The sequence below is a fragment of the Cyprinus carpio genome, unplaced genomic scaffold, assembly GCF_018340385.1.
Source record: "Cyprinus carpio isolate SPL01 unplaced genomic scaffold, ASM1834038v1 S000006696, whole genome shotgun sequence".
Classification (NCBI taxonomy): domain Eukaryota; kingdom Metazoa; phylum Chordata; class Actinopteri; order Cypriniformes; family Cyprinidae; genus Cyprinus; species Cyprinus carpio.
Window position 1 is genome coordinate 171667 of NW_024879308.1, and position 17905 is coordinate 189571.

At 36.3% G+C, this 17905-nt stretch overlaps 2 protein-coding genes across 7 annotated transcripts; both read left to right on the forward strand.

Moving 5' to 3' along the window:
- Positions 1-634: 634 nt before the first annotated feature.
- LOC109109378 (ras-related protein Rab-6B-like) lies at positions 635-11044 on the forward strand. 5 transcript variants are annotated; one of them, XR_006159730.1, is made up of 9 exons: positions 635-848; positions 1857-1915; positions 2860-2913; positions 4314-4419; positions 4877-4988; positions 5248-5341; positions 7796-7889; positions 8818-8884; positions 9142-9225. XR_006159730.1 is itself a non-coding variant. In XM_042755419.1 (8 exons), the coding sequence occupies exons 1-8, from the start codon at positions 770-772 to the stop codon at positions 9204-9206; spliced, it is 636 nt and encodes a 211-aa protein (XP_042611353.1). In that variant the 5' UTR covers positions 636-769; the 3' UTR covers positions 9207-11044. The 5 variants fall into 5 exon arrangements, 4 of the variants coding, with proteins under 4 accessions (XP_042611353.1, XP_042611352.1, XP_042611356.1 ...); XM_042755419.1 differs by lacking the exon at positions 7796-7889 and having other exon boundaries at positions 636-848; positions 9142-11044; XM_042755418.1 differs by lacking the exon at positions 5248-5341 and having other exon boundaries at positions 637-848; positions 9142-11044.
- A 763-nt stretch (positions 11045-11807) lies between these two features.
- LOC109060322 (START domain-containing protein 10-like) lies at positions 11808-16927 on the forward strand. 2 transcript variants are annotated; one of them, XM_019077482.2, is made up of 7 exons: positions 11808-11994; positions 12183-12370; positions 12704-12851; positions 13137-13240; positions 13545-13662; positions 13767-13819; positions 15786-16927. In XM_019077482.2, the coding sequence occupies exons 2-7, from the start codon at positions 12185-12187 to the stop codon at positions 15990-15992; spliced, it is 816 nt and encodes a 271-aa protein (XP_018933027.1). In that variant the 5' UTR covers positions 11808-11994; positions 12183-12184; the 3' UTR covers positions 15993-16927. The 2 variants fall into 2 exon arrangements, with proteins under 2 accessions (XP_018933027.1, XP_018933029.1); XM_019077484.2 differs by lacking the exon at positions 11808-11994 and having other exon boundaries at positions 12235-12370; positions 12709-12851.
- The last annotated feature ends 978 nt before the right edge of the window (positions 16928-17905 follow it).

The following is a 17905-nucleotide window of genomic DNA, read 5'->3' on the forward strand; positions in this document are numbered from 1 at the left end:
TGTCGGGGCATTTTTTTAATGATTAATGACATTATTGACAAGTGACTGTTTTCTGTGTGAAACATTTTGGGTGTCAAGACTGGCCTAGATTTTTCTAGTCATCTCCAATGTTATCCCATTAATTTCAATAACCCCCCACCCCCTGTTCATACCAGAAATTTGTGAAATATTTAACTGTAGTAAGATTCCATGGTGTACATTTTCAAATAAAACATTTTTAAAAATGATACTATGCTATTTCATGATTAAACCTCCAAATAAATGTTTATATATTGTTATTGTACTGCTTTCACCCTTAAACATGAGTTCAGATTTATATAAAATATTTAGATAACATTTAAAATATTATACATAAACTGATATTCTAAATACAATTAGGAATTCTATGAAGAAAATGTACTGTTGGCTATGTTAAGTTGTTTCGCAAGATAAAAGGAAAATTAAGGATTTAAATGCTGCACGATTGTTTGGTATGAAAGCAGACATAGGCTGTGTCTCAAAGCCTAGTCAGCTGGCTATTAGGACAGCATTTTGGCAATCATTGTCGCGCTCAACCACTTGACTGGAACCTAGTCAGCATTGGCAGGCAGCTCTCAATAGAAACACAGCCAAAGCGTGTCCTGCGTTTCCATCTCTGGCCACTAGGAGGCGCTGCCACTCAGGACTCAGCAGCTGTCGGCGCTCCGTCACAGCACTGTACTGTGTGTCCTTCGTCCGCGCACACATATTTAGATATTTAGATAGTTTTTGTTTATTGTACTCGATAAATATGTCTACAACGACCGGTGGCGGAGAGTTTGGCAACCCTCTGCGGAAATTTAAGCTGGTTTTCTTGGGCGAGCAAAGAGGTAGGTGAGTTTTGAGTTAACATGTGGTGAGTCGTGGAGAGAGAAAGGGGAAGTTTTAGGGTGTTATAGAGGGGTATATGTTATTAGATGATACATGTGAATAATTTTATGGCGGTTTGTGTTCTTTTACAGTTTGGGAGTTGGGGTTAAGATGTTGCAATATTTACGTTACAGTAAACGGTTGTCATGAACAATACACGAACAGACGTCATGTGGCATTTAACCTAACATCCTGCAGTATCCAAACTATATATAAAAAAAGATACCAGATAGGATTATAAACTCAATTCTGCTTTAATCGACAAAGTATGTTATTGTTACGTCTGTCTTTCTCCTCTGTGTTTATGTATTCTCGCATGTAGACATCGAAGGCAGTATTAGCACGTTTGTGTTGTCTGTTCTTAGCCACAAAAAAAAGAGATCTCCCGTTTTAAAGGCCTTTTATATGTGATCACATCGATCATTGGTTTTCAACACGTGAAACGCAAACAACATTGTGCTACAATCGTGAATGAACATGTTTCAGTGTATATAACAATACTGTCTGTTGTGAAGATGGTTGCTAGCGGATAGCAGTTAGCACGATTCTAGCTAGCCGGCTGTGACTATCAAGATAATGAGATCATAAATCACATCAGGGATGTTTAACTGCCACATCATCCACGCCTCATCCACTTTTTCTTTTCATAATGGCTGGATCTGACGTAAAAAAAAAAAAAAAAAAAAGAACAGCGTGCTGTCGTAAACGAGAGTTACAGCGTATCTTAGCCTGTATTGAAATGGTATGTTGCTGTGAAAGCAGGACGGCGACACCCATGTTGCCAACACAGCGATCAGAGTTCAGACTCATCCTGCAGACCAGTGCACCCCTTCCCTTCTTGACAGCATAATATGCTTTCAATGCGAACACCAGGCATGCTGTCTGTGTAGGGAGCACACTATGTTTAGAGACGTATTTACTGTGAGGCCCTTATTTCTAATGCTTTATGTTTTTCTCTTTTTCCACAGTCGGCAAAACTTCACTTATCACGAGGTTTATGTATGACAGCTTCGATAATACCTATCAGGTAACACCTGCTTTGACTGTCAGAGCCCATATTGTGTTCACAAATTTTTACCGTGTTACTGTGCATCTTAATATCTGGCCAAAGATTGTAAAATCTGTAACGCAAAGGTTTGGTTCACTGTTGTTCTCTAAAGGAATGGTTCACTTGCTAATAAAAATTGTTTTGTCTTTTAATCATCATCTTGTTGATCCAAACCTTATCTTCCATGGAACACAAAATGAGATACTTTATAGAAAAAATGTTGTTTCCATATTGTCTCTTATGCTCATAAAGATTGCATTTTTTTTAAATAAATGTGCAATAATAAAACCGTAATATTGTGAAATATTATTGCAATTTAAAATAAATGGTTTCTATTTGAAAAATATTTTAAATTGTAATTTATTTCTGTGATGCAAAGCTGAATTTTCAGCATCATTACTCCAGTCTTCAGTGTCACATGATCCTTCAGAAATCATTATAATATGCTGATTTGGTGGTCAAGAAACATTTCTTATTTTAACATTATAAATTTAATTTAATGCATACTTAAATGCTGAATAAAACTATTAATTTCCTTAAAAACAAACTTTTTAATGGCAGTGTATGATGGATTTTAACTTGCATTTGGTACTTTGCAAGTGTTAATTTAGTTCGTAGATCTCAAATCTCATTCATACCACTGAGATCAAGTTTGCTGTTAAATTTGACGCAGAGTGTCTTAAAAAAAGAGCAAATGAGATTTTCTGTGAATAAGGACAATTATATGAGACATTTGTTTTTTAATCGTATCAGACTCTGGTGACTGTATACATTCACCGTAAGGAAAGGAGCAGTATGAACATTGTGCAAAATATCTCCCTTTGTGTTCCACTGAAGATAAAAAGTCTAAAAAGTAAAACAAATATTCCTTTAATGACCGATTTTGCAGTGTGCACTAATATACTCATTGTTTCTCTCTACAGGCAACTATTGGTATAGACTTTCTGTCAAAAACCATGTACTTGGAAGACCGCACGGTAGGACAGAGATCAGCGTTTCTAGAATAATTTCCAAGGAGTCTCTGTGTGTCCAAGCCTTTTGGCTTATTAGAAAGCTAGCATGTTTGTATAAAGTCTAGTTTAGTTTAAATATTGACTAACAATATTAGCACCAGTACAGTAGATGGTTTTGACACACACTGGCTCAAGTCATTCGCCTTGATGTTTTCTAATATCTCCTTTAAAGTCTATAAGACATCTTTATTTATTTATTTATTTGAAGTTCATCAGGTGATATCACTGTCTATGTCACAGATTCATCATGGTTATCATTTGCGTAATTCTTTGTGCATGCTTGTAGCTCATGTCATTAGTTTGTTATTTATTTTGATTTCACCTTTTTAAGTTGGGTTGTGTCTTTGTCCACCTCACCCCACTCTCTTCCATGGCTGGGTGCTGAATGGGTCCCCATGCCTGTTGTGCTGCATGGATGGTCATAGATTCGGCTACAGCTGTGGGACACTGCTGGGCAGGAACGCTTCCGTAGCCTCATTCCCAGTTACATCAGAGACTCAGCAGCCGCAGTGGTGGTCTATGATATAGCAAGTAGGTAGCTAGTGCTCCTGCTTCACCACATGGTGGGGTCAAGTTGGGTACTGCTTGAGTAAATGGCACTCATGGAGCTTTATAGGTGTGCTGGTTTATTTGAGCATTCATGGTAAAGTTAAAATAAAATGAAAAAACACTTAATATGAAGAGAGGTATACATTTTGTTTTCATTTACTCACCCTCATCAGTGTTTCCCACAGACTTACACTCTATATGAGGTGGCACTTCCCCCGGGGGGATATCTATCTATCTATCTATCTATGTGTGTGTGTGTGTGTGTGTGTGTGTGTGTGTGCGCGTGTGTGTATATATATAGTGTGTGTATATATCACTATCTGGAAAGATGAAATGAAAATGACATCGAAGCTTTTCTGAAGACAGTTGGTTCCCTGCAAAGATACATTCATATAAAAAACACCCGCGCCACGTTTTGATTATGAAACGTGGAGTGCTTTTTGTGTGATTAGACTGAAAGCATGTCCAGTTACATGTTGTTACATGTATGGAGTGCCATTTGCAAAGCATCTTGCAGAAAGCAGCGTCATTCAGAGAGCTGGAATGGAGAAATGCCCAAATGCCTTCAGATGGTCTTTAAAATTATTCCTATTCTTATTTAATAAAAACCTGAGGTCATGATCTATAAATACAGAACTTCATAAGAAAAAAATGGTAATTTTTTTTTAGGTGCATTTCTCCATTTCATTCTTGTTTTGTTTCTTTGATGTTGTCCTTTTCACTTACCCTGCTCCCTTGCCCTATCCTCTCTTTATATCTTTTCTTTTCTCTGTTCTACTTTTTTCTGTGCACACCCTGGTTTGCTGGTCCCTCAGGTTCGGCTCCAGCTGTGGGACACTGCAGGGCAGGAGCGCTTCCGCAGCCTCATTCCCAGCTACATCCGAGACTCCACTATTGCTGTGGTGGTCTATGACATCACCAGTGAGTCTGAGCCTCACTCCTTGGGTCAGCAAGGATTTATGCCTCCAGGGCACAGTTAGCACAATTTGGCAGCTGCTTCTAAGTCATGGCAGATCATCTTAGTATGGTTGCTTGGGAACAATATTTTTTATTATTCGGAATAAATAAAAAGTAGATTGTACGTGCTTCTCTTTTAACATCAAACTGCTGATACTGAGCATCGAAATGACCTGTGCTTTAACCTAACCGTCCTTTGATTTGTTAATCTTCATACTAACAGTCTGCTTGCAAACTTTCTACTAAGAAAACGTTGCTTTGAAGTGAATCAAGTTTGATTTGACCACTGCGAAATTTGGATTGTGCAAACTGATTTTTTTAATCGATCTATCAATGAAGTCATTTCCAACACAAGACATTTTTTATTTTTTTTATATGAGTCCTTGCCTGACTTTTTTTTTGTGTTCCCTGTGTTCTTCAGATCTCAACTCTTTCCAGCAAACCTCAAAGTGGATAGATGATGTCAGAACAGAGCGAGGAAGTGATGTCATTATCATGTTGGTTGGCAACAAGACAGACTTGGCTGATAAAAGGTACAGTAATTGGAGGAGTTTGATGAACGCATCCTTTGTTCATCCCTCAGACGTCACGTTTTAAGTTATTTTTTGTGTTCAGTTTTCTCCTTTTCATCGATTTAAATATTATGTTGAGTAATTTGTGCCATTGTTTCTTTTCTGTTTGATCATATTTTCTCTTGTGTTGATTTTATTTTTGATTTCCCATTACAACTTTTGTTTTTCATACCCATTTTAATTTGAACTGTGTCCACACCTCCACTATGGACAATGGCAGGCAAGTGTCAGTAGAGGCAGCAGAGAAAAAAGCTCGGGAACTGGGTGTGATGTACATAGAGACCAGCGCCAAAGCTGGTTATAACGTCAAACAGGTGGGTGAAATTATACAGACGTAGTTCAGACCTAAGGTTTCTAATTTATGTAACCAAATCTGTAGCATATTGTCGATTTCCATGGAAAATAATTTTGACTAAGCCCTCAGGTTGTAAAAATGAGCTAAACACACAATGACAGTAATACAAATACAACTCAAATAAATGTTTAAAGGGGTCATGAACTGAGAAATCAAAATTCCTTTGATCTTTTGACATGTAAGAGGTAATTGTACTATAAAAACATCTTGTAAGTTTTAGAACTCAAAACTTTCTTGTTAGTCTAAAAACAGCTTAAATTGAACCAAATCTGCCAAAATGACAGGTTGTGGAATGTGCCACTTTATGACGTAATAGTGTGGCTAACCACCTCCCCTGCAGAAGAAGATCTATAGAAGATCATCTATAATCCTACTCTCGACCCATGAACATTCAAGCTTGTGTTGGATGCAGGGTTGCAAAGTATGCGTTTTTTTTTTTTTCACAGAATCTGGCTTCTTTTAAACTGATGCCCTGGGGGCATTAAAAAAATACCATTTAAACCATTTAAACTGATAGTATTAATCTGTTTAATCCAATTAAACTTGGTTCTTTCTTCACGTTATTTTACCGTGGATTCGTTTACAAACGAGGCACAATTTGATGCAGGATTTTCAGAAAGATAGAAATGAAAAGTCAGTGCTGTGCTGACTATATTGGATCCGACAGTAATGTCTCAACACAAATGTGTGAGTAGCTTTTTATTATGTGGTCGCTATTGCTTTGTCTGTTATTACAGATTGTTTGATATTTACTGAGTATTTATCTGTTTTTGACCTAAATCACAGCAGCGTCCATCTATGAAGGATGTCAGCAGTCAAACATACACAACTGTTAGCCAATCATAGCAGTGGGCATTTACTTCAGAGTCTACAATCCGCCACGCCTATTCAAACAAAGTGTTCCAATGAGGGGGTTCAAAACAGGACAGAAAATAGCCTATTATTTTTAAGTTATGATGTTTTTATGTAAAAATCTTGCTAATATTGTATGTTGTTTTTAGTTTATGGTGTTTTTTTGTAAAAATTTTGGTTATTTTTTAAGCATTTTTAATAGGGTTCTGTTGCATTTTGCAAGTATTCCATGAGCGATCACATGAGCAAAATTCTGGGAACAAAAAAGGTCCATTGACACTAGTGTAGAAATCCTCACACAGGTAATTTTAAACCAAGCAGCTTTCTGTTGGTTAACGCCGCAAATTTGCTTGATCATCTTGAACCTGATGCACAGTCTACATAGGAACATTACGCCCTCACTCGAAACTCCCATTAGTGCGGATTCCTATTGAGCTGACTCCATTTCAAACAAACATTTTTGTGTGATGGAATCACCAGCCATCAGTTGTGATCTGCCCAAGGAAACCAAAAAGAAATATGTAAGGAATGTGACATTAACACACACAGAGATTCTGCAGCCACAGTATTCAGCAGAACGCTCTGCAGATATCAATTCAAATGAAATGCATGTTATTCACAAAAAAAGTCATTTACATCTCCTACCTCTTGTGTGTCCTTTTATTTAATAGTTTGCTTTATTGATTATGTTTTCAGCTAACAATAAATGTCTAGCTCAGTTAAACAAATTTTACCATATCTAAAACCTTTATGCAAACTTTCCCCTCAAATGCAGAAAATGTCCACAGATTCTGTCTTGGTCTGGGCATAACTATCTGTAAAAGCGCTGTGTACTTGAAGCTATTCTAAAATTTCCTTATACAAAGTCAAAATTATTTCCGGTGGGAAGTTGGTCAAATTTAGGAAATGCCACAGATGCATTGTAGAAACATTAAAGAAGTAGTTTACCCCCAAAAAATGGAAAATTCGGTCATTATTTGTCACCCTTGTGTCGTTAGAAACATGTATAACATTTTCTTCTGTGGAACACAAAAGTAGACATTTAGCAGAATGACCATGCAGCTTTTTACTGTACTATAGAAGTAGATGGAAAGGAGTTTGGACATTCCTCTATTCTTCTATGTTACTCTTTCATGTTTCACAGAAGAATGTAAGTCAAACAGGCTTGAAACAACATGAGGGTGACAGAATATTAATTGCTGGGTGAACTCTCTCTTTAAGCTGAAAATAAACATGGCCAACAACATTATCATCACTTCCCTTGATAGGGTGTTCATTTATTTTTTTGTTGTAGGTTGTCCTCAAATAACAAATGTGTTCTCTGTGAATAGCCTTTCGTTGATCTGCAGTGCAGTGATCTCTCATCAATATTACGATTTCAGCCATTTCTCAACTTTTCAACCTGTGATGGGGTCCTATCAAAACTCTTAATTCCTCTTTTTCCCCAATACTAATGTGAACCTCAGTCAGTCTCTGTCTCTTTCTCTTCTTGATGCAGTTCTTTTGTCTGTCTGTATTTCTTCCCTGAATCCCCCTAACCCCCCCCGCTTCGGTCGAGCAGACAGATTACCACGGAAGGGGGCGAGCAGAGGGCTAAGGAACTGAATGTCATGTTCATTGAAACCAGCGCAAAGACTGGCTACAATGTCAAACAGGTAGAATCACTGAGAAACGAGGACGGCCCAGCCCTACCTTCCCTCCACCACACTTTCTTGTGCTTCCTTTGGTTTCTGTCTTTCTCTGCCTCACCCATTATGAGCCGTTCTGCCCCCGCCTCACATTCACAGGTGTCCTGTGCTTTTGGACTGCTGTTTTGTGTTTTTGTTTAGTTTTGTTTGCTTGATGTACTGTGTCACAGATGTCCTTTGCATGTTAGCCGAGTGTGAGTGTCGCTAGAATGATTCTTCTTTATGTGCTGTGTTGTAGCACCACTTGCTATTCACAGACTGGATGTAGACATTTTATTTGTGCATTGTGCTTTTTATTAGCATATTGTATTGCTTTTTATTGTCAGCATGAGTAGAACATGGAGTCTATTAACTTTGTTTTTTTATAATGGTAGTGTCATAAGAAATACACTCCTTTTTAATCTCTACCCAGTAGGAGTTATGATTTAGTTTAAATAGGGGAGACCGGGGCTATTTGCACATTGGAAAGTTTCCATAAGTGATACACTACTGTTCAAAGCATGGGGTTTTGAAAGAAAATACTTTTTTTATTTTTATTTTTATTTTTTATTTTATTTTTTTTTTTAGCAAGGGCACATTAAATTGATCAAATGAGACGGTAAAGACATTTGCAGTTGTACAAAAGATTTCTATTTCAAATAAATAATTTTCTTTTGAACTTTCTATTCATCAAACAATCCTGAAAAAAAGGATCTCAGTTTCTAAAAAACAAAAAAAATTAAGCATAACAAATGTTTTCAACATAGCCAATAATAAAAGTTTCTTGAGCAGCAAATCAGCAAATTAGAATGGTTTATATTTTATTTTAATCAAACTTTTGAACTGTAATGTATATCTCATTAACTATAAGATTTTAGATTTTTAACTAATTAACTTACTTTTTTTATTTTTCTAGCTGTTTCGTCGTGTTGCTGCTGCTTTGCCTGGAATGGATAGTACACCAGAGAAAAGCAAAGAGGACAGTATCCTTCACATGCACCGTAAAAGCCTTCTGACAAATATGACATCACTCACATTAAAATGTCAGAATCAGTTTGTCCGCATCAGCCTGATAGCAGGAGATCATAAGCCAGGGCTTTTTTTTCATGATTTAAACCAAAACAGAAATAAAAAAAATGACATCTCACAGAAATGAATGTAAGGTAATCCAAGGGTAAAGACATACTTATACAAATTTACATGATCTAGTCACTAACTGATCCTTAACCTGAACTTTCAGTGATCGACATCAAACTGGAGAAGCCTCCGGAGCTGCCTGTTACCGAGAGCAGCTGCTCATGCTAGTAACCCCCCCTCATCCCCCTCACTCGACCCCCTCACACACAAACAGCTTGCCTCTCAGTGGTCACTCGCTCCTCTCACGGCCCCGTTCATGAGCGGAGAACCTTTTCTTTCTTTTCGACCCAAGTGACTTTTCAGAGTAACCGTGTGGATGTGCTATTACTCTGTATTAAAATGGATTCCAAAAATACATATATTAATGGAGAAAAAAGTAAAATCACAGCATAGATTAAATGCTAAAACCATTCAGATTCTCATCTGTTGTGGCTGCATGGCATTATATGGGATTGCAGACTGATATACACTCACGTGCTCTTGAGTTTTCACACATCAGTGCCGTCATAATCGTTGTGAAGTTACCATGTTCAAGAGCTGGGGCTGAAGTCATCATTTTAAGCCTTTTTTTAATTTCACTGGAGGAAGAGCTTGACATTATTGCATTGAGAGGCTGTAGTCTTGTGTTACTGATTCATATGATTTTTTTTACATGAACATTACACACTATTTTGTTAGTGTTTTTTGGTTATTTAAAGAAAGATACAGAAGGGATCTCTTTTGAAACTGTTGTGAAATATCACGGACACAATATTCTGTATAATTGGTATTTGGGACCAGATATCATTTAAAGGTCTTTTTGTTTCAGGAAATACACATGTATGGCCAACAAAAATTAGTGTTTTTTTTTTTTTTTTTGTGAAAAGCCTCATTCTGGACAATTTTATACATGATAATTTTCGGAGGGTTGCATGGATGTAGAATGTATTGAACTATGGGGGAAAAATAGGATTTAATGTTCTTAGAAAAGGGAAATTGCTCTGTAAACATATTTAATTTCATTAAAACTCAAAACCTAAGATATTTAATGACTTATCCACGACTGTAGTAACAAAACCTAAGGTTAATTGTAAAAACGTGTATGTACTAACGAAACTATCGTAACACGTCACTCTGAGCTTGGATATAGAACGCAGTTCACACTAATTCCACTCATTTTCTGTCTTGTTTTTGCTGCGCAAGTGTAGGAACAGCATGCAGTTTAGAGACGGTCTAACACAAAATGCCTTGCTTGTTTTGTTGTCATAATGCAGCAGTTCAGGCCTCATCGCTGTGGTTTGCGCGAGCCTATTAACATTGCATAGCGCTAATGAGGTTTTGTTAAATGGGATATTTAGATTTCTTCCTTCAACACGGCTATTGCTTAGTGTACAGACACGTCTTGGTATTGCTTGTCGTAAGACTGTTGGTTTCATGTGTTTTATTTATTATCTCACTAGTTTGTGAAACAGTGTGTCGTATGCTTGACTGGAATGGCAGTTAGCAATGTGTAAACCTTTAATCAAAGGTTGATGTAAAATTTGCATTGCTAATTTGCTACTGTATCATAAAGACCTAGTCGTGTCCCTATCTTGGTCACATTAAAGACTGTCATGCCCCATCTGTAATGCTGGGTGTCAACAGTTTAACTCGAATGGGATTTTATTTGCTGGAGAGGTATCACCGAAGCCCCCAGCCCAGTCACTTTTCCTCTCATTCAACTGTAAACCGACAAATCCTTTCATCACTAAGACTAAAAAAGGGCATAAAGTGTGTTCGAAACATTAACATTTAATATGGTTTGATATGTAAGAAGAGTGAAACCCTCCTGAACAGCTCTATCACTTGTCCCTGACTGAATACTCAGCTGTGTGCTATTCTGAAGTGTGCTGGTCTGTTTGAAATACGCTGTCTACTAGTGTTTAGCCAAGTTTGTGTGAACAAAATACTATTATTATATGCTGTAAAAAAATGGAAGGTTAAAGAGACACCAAAATGTATCACATGAATAAAGATATTTCACCAAATTTGCTTTTTGTCCTGGTTCTGGTTTCTGTATGCAGGCCTATATGCATATAGTGTTAGATAGTAATAATGAACTACATTGATATATTATGTAGTTAGAATAACTAAATAACGATGAAAGGAGTCTTAATGTACTGTCTAAATCTTGATTTTCATCAAAAAAAAAAAAATTAAAAGCTGGTGAATGTTTAGTTTTATGCAATATGTTCCTTTTTACGTTTTTTGTAATTTTTAAATTAAATATAATTATTAAATAAAGGTTTATTTATAATAAATGTGTCCGTGTATATTATACACTTTTATATTCTATATATTTAAATATATATATATATATATAGATAGATATATATATATATATATATAGATAGATAGATAGATATAGATAGATATATTATACACTTTTATATTCTATATATTTAAATATATATATATATATATAGATAGATATAGAAAAAATAGGTTACATAATGGTTTAATGTTTTTCAACTATTTGGCCCTTTTATTAAAATAAATGTTTTTAATAAATTTAATACGTTTTTAAACTCTAAGTTCTGTTAGTTCTATATAATCCATGCAACACAAAGAACAGAAACGGGTTTAATGATGTTGCCGGTGATTTAAGGGTTTCGGTTGGTGAACACAAAGCGGAGTTCACAGCTCGTCTTAGCGGTTCCTTCATGAATGTATCATGCTAATCAGTGGAACAGTAGCTAGAGACCACTGGACCTGAACACGAATGACCAATCAATACTGGCGGTCCGACACACCCAGTTTGTTCTAGAGTTTCAACAGTCTTACTTGTGAACATAAAAGCCTGTGAATATCAATCAGGATCATGTCAGTGTGCTAAATCACTGTTGTTCAGTGCTGCGCACCTTGCAGTGTTGTAATACACCTGTTCTGCTCCCGGAAGTGGTGACGATATTTTTCCACGCGCAAGAGCTGACGCCAGGTAAGGAATGTGTTAGAAAAATCTTGTCGAGCTTGAAAGGTTGATCTGCGACTATAATAGTTAACACCTCATTCTTTGCGAACAGAACAAAGATACTTAGTCTTGGTAGAAGCACGTTCCCTCCAACGCATCTTGTTTGGGAAGATCTGTATTTCTCGCAGTGTTTTTGATCGGGGAATCTGTTTCAGGTATGTCTCGCGGTACGGGAATAATTCCAGATGAATCCATGTTTAATGAATTCAAAAGACAATGCTTGTCCACGGAGAACTGGCTCAGTAAATATGATAAAAATGACATGGAGGTCTGGGTCGAGGTGGCCCCTTTATCAGCTTCTACAAACAGCAAAGGGAACTTATCCAAAGTGCACAAAATCAAGGTAAGATATTTCCCTGCATCTAACTGTTTATAATTTTGTGTGCTTTATTAAAATGTTATAACTTTTGTTAGGAACATTAATATTACTACATCATAACATGTTTAATGGGTCAGTGGTTATGCATGATTTAATAGTAGTTATGGTAATGTGTGGGTGTGTGGTTATATATTATTTATTTATTTGTTTGTTTATTCATTTTGCATATATTTTCTATGGAGCCCCACAATATCTTTACATTTTCTCTCTATTACATTTCTATTTAATTTACATGACCAGTCCTGTGTGTACTGCTGCCATAACAACACTAATGCAAATGCGTTGTTTCCAATGCAGTGTAGAATGAACATAAAGGATGTATCGGCTGCCACCATGTTTGACGTGCTTCATGACGGCATGTACCGGAAGACATGGGACCCTACAATGCTTGAGAGTTTTGACATCGCTCGTCTGGCTCCTAATGCTGATGTGGGCTACTATTCATGTGAGTCATGTAATCTTTTACATTTGTATCAATTATTGAGCGTTTTTTCTTATCTTACGCTCATTCTAGTTGATCTTTTGGGATTTTATTCGTCTCAGTGGTAGTCACCTAACACTGTTAGTAACATTTTGAAAAATAATTTTGAAGAAAAGCCTCCTGGGACCATGTTTTTGTTTGTAGTTATAGTCAACGTTATTGTCAGTTTGGTTCCTCTTTTAATGTTGTGGCTGTTTATGGTCCTACATGTCATAAAATAAAAAATAAAAATGTATTCTTTATTCACAGGGCTCTGCCCAAACCCATTGAAGAACAGAGATGTGGTGACCCTGCGCTCATGGCAGGTATCTGAAAATGAGTATGTGATCATTAACTTCTCAGTGAAACATCCGGTACGTCTCTTATTTACTTACTCCTTCTGTTATCATACATTTTGTGTTACATACATTGATTTAGAGCTAGTGAAATATCAGATTTACTTAAAGGTAAAATGTGTCGTCTGCTCCACTAGTGGTGCCAAAACAATTGCAAAAATAATGACTGTTTTCGAACAAGTTTGCATCCATCCAAACTCAAATGAGTGTAGGAGAAAATATTTGAACATGAAATATTATGCTCATTAAATAATTATAATGTATTAATACATGCATTTACAAATTAAAAACATCTTTTAATAAAGTCTTGCTATCATTTTAGAAATTTCCCCCACGGAAGGATCTGGTAAGGGCCGTTTCCCTTCTGACAGGTTACCTGATCAGACCAACAGGGCCCAACAGCTGCATTTTCACGTACCTCTCACAAGCTGATCCCAGAGGTATGAACAGATTCCCTGCTACGTTTGAAATGTTCACCCATCATTTATTTACACTGTAAGACATTAATTTGTTGCCGTTTCGTAATGATTTTTTCATCTTTTAGGGTCTCTTCCAAAGTGGGTCGTCAACAAGGGATCTCAGGTCCTGGCTCCAAAAGTAAGTAAACATATTTTGTGTCTTTCTATTGTTTCTGTAGATGTACTCTTTGAGGATGCGATTGTCTTTCTATGTAGGACAGTGTTTAAGGCTTGTGAAATCACAATTGTTACCATGGAAACCTACTGGAATATCTTGTTCTGAAGACGCTCACGCAGCACTTGCTGTGCCAAAGTGAAACTTGTTTATCTTGTTCTGTCTGTAGGCTGCATGACTACAGTCATTCTTTTCATTTACAGAAGAGAGTGTCACTTAGGCTCCTATTAAATACAAATCTCTTTTCTTTATTAATCATTCATGATGATCACTGACACAGCAAGCAGTGGCAATTTACACTTGTTAGAAAGACCTTTAATAATTCTTCAGCCTTCATTGAGTGTTATCCAAAGATAACTATGATGTAGATGTTCTTCTGATTATGAACAGGAACTCAGTCTTACATTGCATCGGGGCTTTTTATTTGTCCATTTCATAGTCTTGTGAATTATTACTGCATATGGTAGGGCTGTTTGCAGTGTTCCCAGAGAGTTTCTCTGTCCAAAGGGCACTGATAACGTGGACTGTACATCACGCTTGGTGTTTATAAATTATTATTGAACAATGAGGTGTTTGTCTTTCCGTTGACCATTGATCAGGGGCCTGTACCATGAAGCCAGATTAGCTGACTAGCCAGGTAAGTTTCAGTTTAGTTTGCACCAATCCTGGGTTTTAGGTACCGTGAAAGTAGCTTGGAATTTTGCGGCATTTTGTTATAGTAATTTATATAGTAATTATTAACTATATAAATTCACGTCACACGTTTCACTTGTGACTGCACTGATAGAGCGAGATAATTTCTTTTATTTGTCCTCTTTTCATGAACAAGTATTTTCTACGATCTCTTAACCTTTAGCAAAAGAGTTTTGAATCTCGCTGGCTCTCTCGCAAGAAGTAAATAATTCTTGCTCTGTGCTGCAAGGCATGTGATTGGCTGTTTGCCACTGATGTCAAACATTCATGCGCATGTGCTCCACAAACTCAGGATCAAAACCTGAGTTGATGAAGAAAGTTGATGACCAGCATCGTGGTACCAACAAAGCCAGATTGGAGTGGTTTGGTTTTGTCAACTCAAAACTAATCTTGTAACTCTGAATTCGTCCAACTACTATCATGGTACAGGCCCCAAGTGTTAAGATTTTATTCATAAGTGTATATATACACTACCATTCAAAAATGTTTTGCATCTCATGCTTACCAAGGATCCATTTATTTGATCAAAAATACAGTAAAAAAGTAATACTGTGAAATATTATTTCAATTTAAATAAACTGTTTTCTGTTTTCATAGAATATGTTTTAAAATGTAATTTATTCCTCTAATTGCAAAGCTGAATTTTCATCATCATTACTTTAGTCTTTAGTGTTATGTGATATTTCAGAAATCATTCTATTTACTGCTCAAGAAACATTCTTTTTTATTATTATTATTATTATTATTATTATTATTATAAGTGTTGAAAATGTTGTGCTGCATAATATTTCTGTGGAAACCGTGATACTGTTTTTTAATCAGAATTTTTTAAATAGAAATTTCAATAGAAAATCATTAATTTGAAATAGAATTTTTATTTATTTGTGGATTAAGTGGATTGTTTCTTGTCTAGTAATACTGCTGTATTAAAACAAAACATAAAAACAGACTCATTAACTTTAGTTCAGAAGTCAGACTTTATAGGCAGTATTTCACCCTATGATACACTGTGCTGCCGGAAATCCAGAAGACCCAGACAGAAACCAGAAACACTGTTTATTTATAGCTATGCTTGAGAAAAAAGACTTGCTGCCATTTGAGTCACTGCACCGCTTAAAAAATGAAGTAAAACTGGATTCCATTTCATTGTCTAGGTTACACAAGAACAAAAAAAAAACAAAGTTCCACTTCCGCTGATACTAGTACCACTCCCTCATTCTCTTGTTTCATTCCACAGGTCTTAAGAAGTGTCCATAAAGCCGGTCAGAACTACCCTGCGTGGAAAGCAGCAAATTCTCCAGATCATAAGCCGTGGCTGTACCCCATACAGAGTGAACTGCCCATGATGGATCCAGCAGAGCTGTCCATCCAGCGTGGAGACTCGCTCGAGAACGTGGATGAGAGCTTGACCAAGGATGCTAAAGAGAGTGAGGATAGTAGTTAAAATGGCTCAAAGAAAGGTTGACTTAAGTGGACAGTCTTTAACTCTGGTCTGTGTGAAAGGGTTAGTCCAGTTACCTCTCACCCCACTTATAGCTCACTGATGCCAACATTCCTTCTTCACACTCACAGAGTAAGTGTTTACAATCACTGGTGCACAGATCTGCACATTCCATTATCCGTGTCTAGAGTTGCTTAGGGCATTGCATATGCGATAGTGGTGCTTACTTGAACAAAAGAAAACATTATGCAGTTCTGCTACTTAATTTAATTTAAAACCCTTTTGAAGGTGGTTCATTGTCTTAAACAAGATCTTTTTTGCTTCTTTAATTTATTACTAAATGATTTTGATAAAGCTACACCTAGATGTTCTTTATTTCTTTATAATAAATATAGTTACACATTTAATCCTTGTTTTAAGTCTTCAAGGTAGGGGAGAGGTTCCTCTCAATGTCATCCTTTTGTGTTTGTGTATTTATGTCTGTGTGCCTTTTCAAAGAGGTGTGTCTGTATTGGCGTGTGTGAAAATGATTGACACCAAGCAACCATAGGAGAAATCCTGTTAAAGGCCCTGTAATACGACCAAAGCAGTCCAAGACACAATGTGGTATTACCTCAAGATTTATTACTTGAAGTGGTATTAGTTGATTTGCCTGTAACAGGCAGAAGAAATCAGAAGGCAGAGGATTGTAATGATAGAGCTTTTCTGTACTTCTGTTATGTGCCCTTGAACATGAAAGAAAATGACATTAGCAATAACATGATAAAAGCGGATCAAAGTGACCCATATTTTTTATGTTTTTCTTTCTGAGGAAGGATGGATATGTAAATTTGTGTGTTTGATAACTTGAATTGTATGTATATGAAGTCCTAACTCACTGAAGGGTAATATTGTTTTATAGCTTTAAAATTGTAAATAAATTTTATGTTCAAAATGCCTTTGAAAACTTTTTTTTTCCTCCTAATAAGAATGTTGCATCTTTTAGTGTGTTTATTAATGGCACTGCACAATACTAGTTTACATGATCATGGTATAATACCTGGTATTTGCATTGTAATTTAGCATTACATCACTTGCTCACCAATGGATCCTCTGCAGTGAATGGGTGCCGTCAGAATGAGAGTCCAAACAGCTGATAAAAACATAATAATCCATGATGAGTAACCAACACTACTCCAGTCCATCTATTAACATCTTGTTAAGTGAAAAGCTGTGTTTGTAAGAAAGAAACCTAGCATAAAGCCTTTTTTGGATTTTGATGTGAGAGGACATCAGAGGATGGGCTTTTTGACTGGAGGAAGCACTATTAAAGATAATGGATAATCGAGTCATGTGGATTATTGTGATGTTTTTATAAGCTTTGAACTCTCATTCTGATGGCACCCACTGAACTGAACTGAATACTTTTTTGTCATTGTACAATGTTTGTATAACAAAATTCAAAATTCACTGCAGAGGATCCATTGGTGACCAAGTCATATTATGCTAACTTAAACTCATCTACATCTTGGATGGCTTGAGGGTGAGTACATTTTCATTTTTGGGTGAACTATTCCTTTAATAGCTTTAATAATAACACTTAGTTTATATAGTACCTCTGCTTAGAACAGTAAATTAACAAAGCCACACTAACATCATAAATGTAAGTGTAACAACGTAACAAGATCTGAGAATATAATATTCCCTTCTTGCATTTTCCCCTCCCCACTTTATACTTCATACAGGTTTATTTTTAAAAAATGAGCACAAGAAGTACTTTGCATGAGCATATTGATTTAATGACAACTAATTAGTCAGCAGAAATGTGTTTGTCAGCAGGGCATCAATCATTAAACAACTGCTTTGCTTTGGAATACAAAATTGAAATGCAATCACAAAAAGAGCTAGTTAATAAAATAAGTATATGATATATTAAA

What these genes read in the sequence shown, in the direction of transcription:
- LOC109109378 (XM_042755419.1), top strand. Translation starts at nt 770, where the DNA reads ATGTCTACAACGACCGGTGGCGGAGAGTTTGGCAACCCTCTGCGGAAA. An exon ending in ACAGACTTGGCTGATAAAAG is followed by an intron (nt 4,989 to 5,247) that starts GTACAGTAATTG and finishes GGACAATGGCAG; the next exon opens with GCAAGTGTCAGTAGAGGCAG. An exon ending in CTGGTTATAACGTCAAACAG is followed by an intron (nt 5,342 to 8,817) that starts GTGGGTGAAATT and finishes TTATTTTTCTAG; the next exon opens with CTGTTTCGTCGTGTTGCTGC.
- LOC109060322 (XM_019077482.2), top strand. Translation starts at nt 12,185, where the DNA reads ATGTCTCGCGGTACGGGAATAATTCCAGATGAATCCATGTTTAATGAA. An exon ending in ACTTCTCAGTGAAACATCCG is followed by an intron (nt 13,241 to 13,544) that starts GTACGTCTCTTA and finishes CTATCATTTTAG; the next exon opens with AAATTTCCCCCACGGAAGGA. An exon ending in CTCAGGTCCTGGCTCCAAAA is followed by an intron (nt 13,820 to 15,785) that starts GTAAGTAAACAT and finishes TTCATTCCACAG; the next exon opens with GTCTTAAGAAGTGTCCATAA.